Consider the following 13871-nt stretch of genomic DNA (forward strand, 5'->3'; position numbering starts at 1 on the left):
ACCCAATAGAAACCACTTAACCAAGTGGTCAAAGTCAACATCACCTGTACAAAATATGACATGAACTGCATGATGCCTTAAGGATACATTATTTCTGTGGCATTCTTGCCAAAATGCACACTCATTCCAATCATGAGAAAACACAAATCCACACATCAAGGGATACTATTCGGAGTAACTGATCAGTATTCTTCAAAAGTGTCTTGTCTTTTTGAAGACAAGAAAAGACTGAGGAACTATTACAGAGACATAACTAAATGCAATGTGGGATCCTGGACTGGATCCTAGAACAGAGATAGTGGATAAAGTGGTGAAATTCAAATAAGGTATTTAGTTAATAGCACTGTATCAATGTTAATTTCTTGGTTCTGATAGTGGTACTATGGTTATGTAAATGTTAACATTAGGGAAAGCTAAGTGAGGGACATATGGCACCTACTATTTTTCCAACTTTTCTGTAAGTTAAAAACTTAGTTCAAAATAAAGTTTAAAAAAAGGGTGGTGGAGGATAATATGGTGAAACCAGTTAGTATAACTGATTTTTTTCTTTCCCAGCTGCGTTCAGCCGCTTTGGTATACATACACAGAGCAGGCAGACTGTGTAAGACAGTGACTGGAGTCTAGGGCATGTTCTCAAAGCGGGGTAAGCCGCCCTGTTAGTTTGGGTCCTCTAGGAAGCAGACACTGCAGTGGAGGTGGGAATTGACCCCAGCTATGTGCAGTCACGGGCTGGGGCCCACCTCTCACTCGCTGGGCTAAGTACGCTCTGCCTGGCGGCACGTGTCCACTCAGCACCCACGAGCCCCTCCCCGTAGTGTTCCTGGTGCCTGTTTGGAACCTCCCAACTCTTGTGTCAGCTGAAAGGAAGACCGCTGCCTCCTCAGTTCTACAGCCAAGTGGTACTTTGACCCCCTTGTGAGAGACTGGACAGGCAGATGGGAGCAGGCAGGAGGAGCCATCCCACTGGCAAAAGACATCACTGAAAAGTCATTTTCTTGGCTGGTGTCATTCACAGAATCAACTGAAAAACAACAGAGCCTAGAGGGAGGCAGCACCCATGGGAGCCAACTAGGAAATCGCAATGAATTGATTTTAAGTAGCTGCCGGTGTGATTATTTTTAGCCACAGGCCTCAACCAGCTTTCAAAACCTGCTAGTAAGAGTCTCACAGTAGCCAGCAAGTAAAGCCAGCACAGAAATTTAGCTTTTGACAGCAAGAATCTGTTTAGCTGGGAGATGGCTTAGAAAGCGAATCAGAGGAAAAGAACTCTTTCTGCTGCAAGTTTAATTTTTCACATCTATCACTTTTGAAAATAAAAATTTTTTTAGTAAATCTGCCTTCTGCCACCCCAGCTCAGTATTATGTATGCATGTTGAGTAAAACAAATTATTTCACCACCTAAACTTGAGGGAGAAATAGACTTGGACGATAGTAAGTGCCGGCAATGCCCCACCCCCACACTTTGGTAGCATATCCTGCAGGAAGCCGCGATCAGAGACTGAATGGGTTTAATGTATCCACACCAGCATGCACAGAACGGCCAGGCTGGCTGATGCTGGGACTGGATCCCTGGCTGCTTCCTAAAGCGTCCAGGGCCGCCCCAGGAGGAGAGGCCTCGGGAGCCAGTACAGGGGAGGCTGGCGGGGTGCCGCCAACAGTTTCCCTGACCACATCTCAAAGCAAGTGAAAGGGACCTGCAAGCAGAAAAGGGGAGGGGAGGGGAAGGAGGAGGGAAAGGGAGGGGAGGGAGAGAGGAAGGGGAAGGGAAAAAGAGGACGACTGGTGGCAAACATGACAGAGTCTGGAGTACACAGGAAAAGCCAGTCCATCTTTACTGTAGTGAGTGCAGGATACAAAGAGTTTACAACAACCTCTAACATTTTCTTAACCATTTGATAAAAAGTTCACTATAATATTTATTGTATAATGAAGAAAAAAAACACATTCAGGGAAAAATTGAGATTAACTTATTTTTCTTAAAAGGTTCATCTCAAGGATGGCAACAAAGTCCAGCTTGTGCCGCCAAACGGTTTTACATGATCAAACCGTGTACAGCTTCTTGTGTGAACTGTTGACTACAAACATTTACCAAATACATAAATCTCTTTTAAAAAAGCCATTTTAAATATAGCAAAGCAGTGTCTTCTTGCACAGCAAAGTGAAGTTTCTACAGAGAAATAAAAGTTTTACATTTGTAAAATCTTTTTCACATTCTAATCATCTAGCTTCTTATGATCCAATGCCAGGAGTTTTCTGGTTCCTTATTTACTATGTATTTCTTGTGCGCATGATGGTTAATACAGAAAATATGTTAATGCTTTATTAGTTGTCCTTACAGTAAAAGGAAATGGTAAAACATATATTGTTCTTTTAGAACAAACCCCTGATTTAGTCTCTAACACAATGGACATAATTAGGGCTCAAAAGGTTGATTTTTGATTGGGACCATCTGTAGATGTACAGTGGTGACTTTCACTCTCAATGTAGTACCAGGTAGACTGCTGAAGGAAGTACAGCTGCTGGAAACCGTACTTTAACCAGTGCAATTTAAGCTTTTTTTGTTTTTGTCTTTTAGTAATAAAATACTTCATCTGCAGGGATAAAATTTCTTATGATGGTGTCATACAAAACACATGAGTCTAAAAGGGTAGAAAAGTAGGTTCTAAAGTGACACAGTTAGTGTCTTCCCCACTCTGAGCTGGTTTCCAACAGGAGACATGTATGTTTATGTGTTCGTACATGGGGTCTGGGTGAGGGCGTCTCTTGTCAAGTCCATATGCTCTAAGTCACACTGGGTATATGGGAAAAGGGTTAACAGTCAAATACTCAGTTCCTGAAAACAGAATACATTGTTACTTGGTCAGTGTAATTGAAATACAAACTCCGAGCCTTGCGTAATATTATTTTAGAAAACAGTAGTTGTACTGATTATAAACCTGCATAGAAAGAAAGACTATTGAGATACAGTCAGAAAAGCCATCTCATAAGGCACACAAGAAAATAGACAGTAAATGTGAATGTGTTAACTCCTATTCCATGTACAGCAGAAGTTCATGAACATGCATAAATAACAACCAAAGAAGCACTGAACACTTCCAAAGCTATAAATGGTTTACAAAGTGGTAAGGATTATCCTGGAAATTCAGTGTTGGGAAACTGTCTTCTTTCAATTAGGTGTGACCTCATGAAGAAATGTGCCTGTAAGTAGTTCAGTAAAATAAGTACATTTTAAAGAAAAACCAGTCCTTTCTGAATAAGAGCCAAATGTCTAAACTGACGAGAGGACAAAGCATATTGCCCTCCCTTTTTTGGCCTCTATCAAAATTTACTACCGAAAATGTCATTAAAAGCAGAATTCCATTTTGCAGCTGGGAATGCCACAAGTTTATCCTGTACCTACTACCTATGTGTCAGCCAGGAAGTCTGGCTGATGATTTGTCACAAAGAGCACAGGAGGAAAAAAACATCACAAGGAACGCAATTTAGGGGGAAAAACCAAAACATAAGTAAAAATTGTAGGTAGCTGCTTAATATTAAGTTTAAAATAGAAAATAGCAGTAATTTTAAACCCTTATTTTGAGTTTCTCAGGAAAGGGAGTATTTAAAAATCGATGATGAAAGACATACAGGACTTTGAATTTTGTTCATGGCACAAGCCCAGGGACCTGCCAAGCTTGCTGTTACCACTTAGCTGTCTTCCTGTGAGAGTAAGGCCTTGGTCAGCATCTCAGTTGAGGGCATCAGGATGGCAAGAATTGTGCCAAGAATCGGCACCATGAGAGGACTGCTCCCCACACTGCAGTGTCATTCGATGCACAGAGTGTCTGGCGTGGTAGTATTCTGTAACCAGCTGCATCATGCTATTTTAGAGGGTCAAGGAAAAAAGACCCCTTTCCCCACGAATATTTTTTCCTAATCATTTACCACTTATAAAACCTTTGTGCTCATCAACTATTTTGCCATTTTCTCTAATATTAATTAAATTAGGTCAGCTTTTCTACTATATTTTTTTCCTCACAAAAGGCAAGTTTTAAATAATGCCTTATAAAATCTGTCACAACACATTTTACATTTATGCAGGATGAACTTAACACCAATTTTTTTTGCCACTTTGCTATTTATATACACATATAAAATATATAATGATGCTCAACCCATACAGCACAAAGATTACAATGTAACATCACACATTCACCACCAGTGAGGGGAGAAACCCCTTTATACAATCCTCTGAAAAGACTGGGCCAATAATTAAAATCCAAAGTACAGTATATTTAACAAAATAGTAAATATTAAACAGTGAATACTCTACTTAATAAGGATCTCGCCTTTTCCCCCTAAATTGGCGGCAATCCACAAAAATATACTTTTTAATCTGGTGACCATACAATACATAGGTACTTACATCAAAGGTGATAATATATTTAAGATTCTATATACACACAGAGTTTGGCTCAACTTTTAATTTACATATAGAGTAATAAGTGTTCATGGCTTTTTTTTTCCAAGGTTCTGCTTGCAAGATATTTTTGTTTGTTTTTTTTTCCCCCTCTTAAAATAAAACTAGAAAGTTAAAACAAGATAAAGCTATTCTCTAAAAAAAAGTTACAACATACAGCTTTGGCTTATATAAATAATTCATAGCAGAATGTGTTCAAAAGTAGTGAATATAATTTTATATATAGTCATCAATTCATAAGGGTGTTTTCTTTCATATAAAATATACATGAGCTAAAATCAGTTTCTTTAATTTTTATGATATGAATGTAAAAAGAAACTTCTGACATATTCCAATTATAACTTAATATATTAATTTACTGTTAATGCTCTATATTTCTAGGCTAATATTTTCTGAATATTTCATGCGTGTTTTCTATTCTCTCTCTTTTTTATTAGCTAAAGATCACTTCTTTGACCCAATACATTTTTGCACGTGCAAAACAGTTATGTGTGGGGCTTTTTTGTTTTGTTTTTTGTTTTTAATATCAACAGCCCTTTCCCATGCACCTCTTTGCAACAGAGACCCATGCCAGGTGGGTAATTAATATAAATGTCATTTTATGTACAGTATTGCTTTCTTGGTTCCTGCTTTTCTACTGCTCTGTTCTACAAAGCATTTTTCTTAAGTAACTACAGTCACCGCACAGTTAAATAAAACAAGTAGGGGCCCTCTAGGTTTCTGCAAGCTAGTGTGGGAGAATTATATATATGGGTACACGTTTCTCTGCAAAAACTGGTTATCTTATGAAACAAGTAGTCCAAGGAAGTGCCAGACTAGACTCTGCCTACAGGGTGCTCTGTTTGCCATGGGACGCACACCTGCAGATCTACAAGAGTTTGCAGGTAAGTGCCTGATTCCGTGTATGCAACACACACCCACACATAAACACACTCACACCCACATACATATATATGTAAAGGAATATATATGTATGTATGTACATATAAATATATTTAACTCATGTCCTTATTTACCAACTTAGATATGTAGAGCAGTTCACTGCAGTAACACAAAGTACAAACACCAGCCTGGAAGCCTTAGGTCACCCACGCGTCCATCCTCATTCGCTTTACGGAAGGGCTCTCTCTGTCCTCAGTGTTTGGGGGTCGGCCAAGCACAATCGGAGAATGGAAGTCGCTCCGCGGGTCCTCCCGGTCACTGCCATCATAGGAGCTGCTTGAGCTGCTCAGACTGTCTACAGGGGAGCGGCCCATTTCCTGCCGCGGTTGTGGCTGCGGCTGCGGCTGCGGCTGAGGGGGTTGTGACTGCGGCGGTGGCTGCGGCTGCTGCTGGAAGCCTGATGGGGTCATTCGATCCCGGGGAGGTGAAATTGGTTCTGACTTAATGTTGATGTTTTGGTTGGTATTAATGGATAAATTCGAACCCTGAGATAACTGCCCTCCAGCACTGAAGGAAAAAAAAAAAAAAAGATACGGTAGATGGTTTGTGAGTACATCTGCATAAATGGAATATTACAGACACCACCCGACTGAAAAAAGTCCAGGGTCTGAAATACTGTCAGAATTCCCCAAGACCAGTTTTGGTGTTTCCTGCAGTGCTTGGCACAGAAAAAAATTATATATCCCTGGTAGACAAAAAACAAGTACAGTTGAGATTTTTAGTGACTGGTCCTGTTACCCACAGTCTTGGTACTTCTGTAGCTGAAGGATCCAAAACAGTGTCAGTGACTAATGCTGTACATGGACCAAAATGGCAGAGGAACAATATGGCAACTTGAATTCTGCTTCCTCTCTTCCTTTCTGCTGCTTCTGTGAAAGGCACAACATGTCACCTATTCTCACAGCAGCTCTCAGAAGTCAGTCATGTCACCCTATTTTCCAGATGAGGAAAGTGTCTCAGAAAGGCTAAGTGACTTGCTCAGAGTAGGACACAGTAGAGTGTATACAGGCTTTCCCCCCAGTCTGAGCACCAAGCCTTTTCCACTTGCCTTTGCATGGCTATTTTTAGTGTGTTCATTTAGGATGCTCTGCAAAGGCCCGAGGGCCAAACACCTGTGTAGGCAAAGAAATTTCCCTCAGATACTCTGTGCCTTTCTCCATGACATAATTCCCAAGACGACTGATAACAGTATGCATTGTGGAGCTATTTCAGGATGCAGGGAAGCTCTCTGGGGATTTTCAGGGCAGGAGGCTAAGAGGCTGGGTGTCCTGAGTGTCCTGAGCAGAGGAAAGGCAGCCAACCCTCGTGGAGGCCTCGTGGGCCTGCTATGCTGTCCCCTCATCTCCTCTAGCTGCTCTGTGGGCTGACTATTCTGGTTCTACTGAAGCACCATTCCTTCTGCTGGTGATGCCTGGTCCTACCTGGGCACCACTGTAAACCCTTTTCACTTATATCCCCACACACTGTCCATAAGGAACATTCTCTTTTGTGAACCCTTCTTGGTGAGGTATACAGTGTATGCAGTGGGCTGGGATCAACCACATGAATCCCATGTAGCTTGATTCATACATAAGATACCCAAGCCCTACCACTCCACCCCTACGATCCGGGGAGAAAGCAAAGGGCACAGCCCATTTTCTTATTCTCTTTGTCTGTTGATGTTAACCAAGGCAAAAAAGAGAAGGGTGGTAGGTAGGCCGGAATACCTTCAGGCTGCCTTTCTTCAAAGGCAGTGGAATGAGATGGGGGTTGGGAAATAGGGGTACAGATTTGGGGAAAATTTCTAGTTACTCACACGAGAGAGCTGAGGGCTGCTTGTCCTAAATGGTGCTGCTGCCAGGCTGACACCTGTCCCAGAGACAGCATTCCTGGGGAGTTGAAGCCCTGCAGGGCCGACAGGTCTGCACTAGTCAGTGAGTAATCTAAAAAAGAAGGAAATGTTGCTTGTGTGTGTAATAAAAGGGCCATGCAAAATCTGTTTTTCAATTAGTTGCTTCAAAAGTTTTATGTTGAGAGAAGCCAGGTACTTCATAACATCAAACAACGCACTTATGGGTCTAAAACCCACAAAAACTTTTTCTTTGGGGAGGTTTATAGGACCTAGCTGTATTCAGTTGTCTGGGATTATTTCAATAAAAAACGTTTCAATTTTGTACTGAATAATTTATAGTTTATTATTTTACAAGAAGTTGAGATACTTCTTCCGGACTTGTAAATAGAAATAATAAAAATACCATCACTAAAGGATGTTCCTATACAATTGTTATTTTAAATAAATATGCCCACTGCTACCCTCCCGAACAAAGAGAAACACTCCAGCTCACCCTGACTCCATCTAAATCAGCACATCTCATATTCTTGAAGTAAAGGGGGAGCAGGAAAGACTCAGGACCCCTTCTCATGGGGTGCCAAGCTTAGTGACATAGACAGTATTTACATTATCACACAATTAAATGACTGCGTTTGTTCGAAGTACAGGAACTGTCAAAGATCCCTGACTGCATGCAAAATGAAAGTTCATCAAAAAACTGTTACAAGACATAATATACATGAATGCTTCAGTCATAATCGTTGTGACCAAGACGTGGGATGTTAGTTATCATTCACACGTAGAGTTATTTCAGTTCATCATTAACACTTGTCTTTTCCAGTTAGTTCTAAAGAGAGGAGGCACAAACTCTTCTAACTTCTTTTTCATGTCTCAAGAGAGGTGTTTAAAGAAATTGGTCTTCCTGGTGAATTAGTATTTTAAAAAAAGAAACTGAGTTGAAACAGCATAGCTCTGCTTAGGATATTTTCTCATTTAGTGTTCTCTAAGATTGCCTCGTCCCTCCCCACAGAAGCTGGGGTGGGGGTCCATCACACTGTGCCTTCCACAGTGCCTCCAAGTCCTTCCAACTACTTACTTGACATGTCTACTTGGATGTCTCTCCAGACACACCTCAAATCTGACATGACCCCAACTGGACTCATCATTTCCTCCAAACCTGCTTCTCTTTAGTAAATGGAACCAACTTTCACATGACTGTTCGTGCCAGAAACCTGTGGGTGTTATCCTTGGTACTTACTTCCACCACCAACCATCATGTCTGGTTGACTCTAGCTACTGTCTCTCAAGCCTGCCCAAGTTTCACCGTCTCTACTGCCACCACCCTAGTTCACACCATCAGTATCCATTACTTGGATCACAGTAGCCTCTTGTGTGGTGTCCTTGAATTCACTTTTGCCCCATGCACACTGTAGCCAGGTGATCTCAAAAAAAAAATATGGTCATGATACCTCTCTGCTTAAAACCTTTCTATGGCTTCCCAATGCTCTCAATGCTTCTCATGTCCAAAGTCCTCAACAAGGCCTATGCATCCCTACTTACCTCTGTAGTTTCAACTCTACAGCCGTCCCATCCCTCCAGCCACATTCCTGCTGCCTCCTAGCCTTTGTACACAGTACTCCCTCTTCCCAGAACACTCTCCCTACTCTGCCTGGCTGAGTCACACGTGCTCCTTCAGGTTGAAGCTTCAGTGAAGCCCTTAACACGACAGTAATAAATTATTCCTAGAGCTGTTTGTCCTGTGACTTTTCCTCTGATAGACCCTACATTCCACTGTTAACCACACACTCTTGTATTTCCAGTGCCTGCCATGGTGCTTGTTACACAGTATGTGTTCAATAAATATGTGCTGAATGGATTCATGAATAAGTGGAGAAGCTGGGAGTGTTATGGATGGGCATGAGGAAGCGTCTATATGATTCCTTCACACAGAACTATTGTACTCTTTGAAATGTTGCTCATTCATCCCTGTACTGACTGGCATGTGTTTGACACATGCCACACATACAACGTAGCTGATATACTAACAAAAGACAAAACATGGACGCATGTTTTAAAAAGGCAAATAGATAAATACGTTAAAGATAATGTGGTAACATTAAACAGAATAGGTGCTCTGAGAGAGAGCAAAGACTATGTAGTTAAAGGAGGAGTGAGATTGATGCTAAGTGATGGACAGTTTCGACAGAACCTGACTCCATTTTTATGTTTTGGTAATTCCTTCTGGACTTAAAAAAAAAAGATTCTTTAAATCCCATGGCATTTCTAAAAACAAATACAGGGGGGTATCTAAGTTGAATATTGGAAAAACCTGTCATGAAATGCTCAGTAAACTGTAATCTAATGTTGACACCCTGCTCAAGCCCCATCTCCTCAGCCAACACTCCTCTGAACATTCTAGCTCACAGATTTCCTTCTTTCCTCACCTTCTCGAGATCAGAGCATGAACTGGTAACCTCAACAATTCAGGACTTCCCCGCCATAGTTACCAACTTAGGTATGTCCTGTCTCCTTTTCCAGAATAAACTTGGGAGAAAATGTATGTCCCTAGAATAGTGTTGCTCATATAGCTGGTGATCAGGACAATGAAACAGAATTTATATGAATGCATAATCCCTGGCTTTACTCTAGATTTAGCTGATGGATTTGGACTTTTTTTTCATATTGATTGTTGGAAAAGGTAGTAGACATTTTCTAAGAGGCTTTCTTTTTCAACAAAACCTTTTAAAGTTATTTCTGTTTTAAAAGAACTACTTGGAATTAAAGCAGCAATCAAATGTATTGATGGCTCTGCACCCCTCTGGGAGCTCCAGAGAGCAGGGTGAAAGCACCGTGCTACAGCATTTATCCTGAAGTCTAAAATTAGATGATTTTTATTAGTCTTCTTATTAGAATCACAAAAGAATAAATTCTCTGCACTGTAGTCTCTGAAAAACTGGCAAGGTATTTTTAACTATTTCCCTCTTTCCTTCTTTTGAAGCATCAGGTGTTTGGCTCAGCTGGCGAGAAAGTGAAGCCCCATGTGTCCTCTGCCGCTCCCTATGATGGCACATCTAGAGAAACCTGTGCACGTCGGGTTCTCCACACAGCCTGCGTGGCTGAAAGCACCCCTTCAGTCACTGCAGCATTCTTAAATTTACCTGATATACCCTCCAAATAGGGTATTTGGGAGTGAAATGTCTAAATAAGCATGAATGAGTGAAAAGCTCCCCTCAGAGGTGACGAGTGACAGACTCTGAGGAGAAACAAGAAAGCTCCTGGTCTTGCCCCTCAGGCACAAACAGCAGAAACCAAAAGGGGTGTCACACGGAGGAAAACATGACCTGCTGGCACAGCCACCCAACTCCACCTCCCCGAGCCCTGAGGTCCAAAGGGACTCAGTCTTTCCCAAGCTAGGTTGACACAGCATACAGAAAAACACCTCATTTTAAAAGCCTGGAATAGTGAGATGCTGTTTAACAAGAACTATATAGAAAATGCCGAGCCTTTTGCTCCGCTTGCTGCATACCATAATTTTGATAACAGCTAGTTGTTTCTTCATCAGGGGTAAGTAAAAGTTCATGCTGGGAAATCTTTCTACGATCAATGTGTATTTTCTAATTTTTTTTCAAGACTAGCATGTGTTTCTTTAACATATCCAAATGTGAATCTAAGAAACTGGAAATAACTTATTTCAATAAATATACTATTTAAAAATCATAAAAGCACATGTTGAGCACAAAACAAAGAAATAAAACCCACAAAAGGCAACAGAGTAGGCTTACCAGTGTTGTAGGCGGTCGGCATTGCTGAGTACACCAGGCCCTGTGGAGGCAGGCTAGGGGTTGTCACAGACACCACGGGGGTAGCTAGGGGCTGAGTGGCTTGAGAACTGCTTATCCTCTGGGTATTCTGTGAGAGAGAAGAAAAAAGTAAAAGTGTTATTCTGTGAGTATTTATATTCAAACTTAATATTTTAAAAATAACATTCAATTTAAAAGTGACTTTTCACAGTTTTATGATGTGAATGTCATTATTCCCTGAAGCAGTGATCATGTGAAAACCTTAAAAATACTAATAAGAATAACTAAATATTTAATTTTAAAGGACATATTTTACATTAATTATTCAGTTTCCCCTAGAGTCTTTTTCATAGAGTTTATTGATGTCAGAGATATACCCTTAAAATAGAAAACTGCATTAGGACTGATAACACTTATGTGTTAGCATAAATGACGACTTGATGCCACTATAAAGATAGCCAAACTACCCTAAATAAAATATGTGTAGATTTTAAATACCAGAGGATAGCAAGGTCATTTGTATATATAGAGATTATAAGTCCATGAGCATATAGGGATCAAAACTACTTTTTGCAGCATTTACTAATTTAACAAGGTTTTAAGTCATGGCTTACTAAAGTGCAGCTTGTATTCATATTTCCTTCCCTCTGATCCTGCAGTTGACACACACACACACACACACACACACACACACATATATATATATATGTACATGTATATGTATGTATATATTTAGATATAGATTTTTTAAGACTTTTAAAAGAGCAGTTTTAGGTTCACGGCAAAATTGAAGGAAAGGTACAGAGATTTACCATATACTCCCTGCCCCCATACATGCAGAGCCTCTCCCATCATCCACATCATCCAACACTGACTGTTTTTTAACGGCAGATTCACACAGTCTCCTGACTCTTATGAGAGGAGAAGCTTTGGGTAGAGAGCTCTTGAATAAAGTACTTTTTTATTTTTATTTTTTTGAATAAAGTACTTTTGACAGGGCTGCATGAAAAATGGTAAATGCTTGCCAACTGACAGCATCTACATAGTATCCTATCTACAATGGGAATGAAAAAAGAACACAACTATTGAATAATCAAGTCAGTTTAAGATAGTCACCATTCTCTATGTGTAGAGGTATGACAGGGCAGTTTCTCATGACACTGCCTTAAGTGAACACTTTCTAAAACTGAGGATCAGAGGAACAGGACAGACTCCAAGTTCCATGTGGTTAGAACACAAGAAGGCTAAAGCATAACTCCAGGGTTATTTTTTTCTAACTGAAGAAATTACAGCCTGATAACTGACATTTGGGGTACTAAGCCATATGAATAAAAGTATAATTCAGTGCCCTTGAGGTTATAGAGAGTCAGGATGTGATTCAGTTTTCTCTATCACCATTTCAAAGGGTAATCAGATAAAGGCCTTTGGTTAGATCTAGATTTTTGAACTTTTGATAAGGATCCAGATCTCATTTTATTTCTTTTTAGTTTGTATTTTCTATCCAATCTTAAATTAGAGGATGTCGGAAAGACCATTCAGGTATACTGCCCTGGATCTTGTCCCAGATTCACTAATTCCTAAGCACTGGGAAAATCATTTAACCTCTCCAAACCTCTTCAGTTGTAAAGTGGGGAAGATAGCGATCATTGTGCTGCCTGCCTTGTAGTACTACTGTGAGAATATAGTAAGGTAATAGATGGGAAATGCTTTGAGACAACTGAAGTACTACAGGAAGGTAAGATAGTACCCTTAAATTATTGCTCTAAGAAACCCTCTGGCCCAAGATTTCTACATAACTCGTATAAAAAAAAAGGTAAATATATTTATTCCTTCTGATCCATAGCTATTCCCCTGGAGCTGTCATGAAGTAGAGTTGTTCTAGAATTGCAAGGCTTCTAAAGGAATCTCTGTAGCCTGGTTCTAAAGGAGTCTTTAGTGTAGGCTCCGGGCACTTGTCTTTATTTCACTTGGGGTCAGAGCCATTCATGATTATATTTTAGAGCTCAAGCCAATTTATACAACTTTCCGAATTCTAATAGATTGTGTTTCTGATTATATTTTAGTCTGACACATAAAGCTCTGCATTTTAAATTGATTAAGTTTTAGAGTCTGAATTAGCTTAAGTTTTAGAAATGCGAATGACTATACAATTTTTGGTTATATATTTGTTTCTTAATTACAAGTATTTATTTTTATGATTGCTAGATTTTATAGTCTTCAAATACTTAGAAATTTACCTTTGAGATTCTGTAATTGAGGGTATACTTTAAGGAATGTGGAAAGGAATACATTTTTGTCTCAGCATCAAGTTAAAAATTTTAATGAATTTTTGAGACAGATCTACTTTGGATTTAATTTGTTCTCACAGATTTGGTCACTGAAACTTCAAGAGTCAAATACTAGGTGAAAAATAAAGTACAACATGGTTTGGTCTAGCTTTATTCATGCGATAGCTTCACCTCCACGGAAATCTACTGATGTGACCTCAAGATGGGGGGGTGGGTGGGATGGGGTGTGTGTGTGTTTGTAAAACAGTAACACTCCAATATATCGGTTCTACCCATTAAAGCTCAATGGCACTGATTTCCACAACCACTAGAGGGCAACATATTGCTAGATAATTCATAAGTTCACAAGGAAGCACTTATGATAACTTCTTAAGGGTATAAATAGTGAGGTTTAATCTAAGATGAATTATTTTATCTTGAACTATAAACATCCATTTGCTAATCATTACTGTATCATTAAGTACAGTATTTCCCCAAAAGATAGTTAAAATCTGCACATGATATAATCCAACGCCACAACGAAAGCTGGCTAGTATATTTTAGTTAACCAATATGAAACCACATCCAAAACT

At 39.9% G+C, this 13871-nt stretch overlaps 1 protein-coding gene across 7 annotated transcripts in view; it reads right to left on the bottom strand.

Annotated features, from left to right (window-relative positions):
* Positions 1-1807: 1807 nt before the first annotated feature.
* Positions 1808-13871, bottom strand: part of MEF2A (myocyte enhancer factor 2A) — a 174669-nt gene continuing 162605 nt past the window's right edge. For all 7 annotated transcript variants that reach the window (XM_082837139.1, XM_082837143.1, XM_082837142.1 and 4 more), the window contains 3 exons: positions 10994-11120; positions 7197-7323; positions 1808-5908 (listed from right to left, as the gene is read on the bottom strand). In XM_082837139.1, the coding sequence (XP_082693265.1) occupies positions 5539-5908; positions 7197-7323; positions 10994-11120 (624 nt within the window). In that variant the 3' untranslated portion in view covers positions 1808-5538. The remainder of the gene's footprint in view (positions 5909-7196; positions 7324-10993; positions 11121-13871) is intronic.

The sequence above is a fragment of the Leucopleurus acutus genome (genome assembly GCF_964270905.1).
Source record: "Leucopleurus acutus genome assembly, chromosome: 1".
In the NCBI taxonomy this organism is placed as follows: Eukaryota; Metazoa; Chordata; class Mammalia; order Artiodactyla; family Delphinidae; genus Leucopleurus; species Leucopleurus acutus.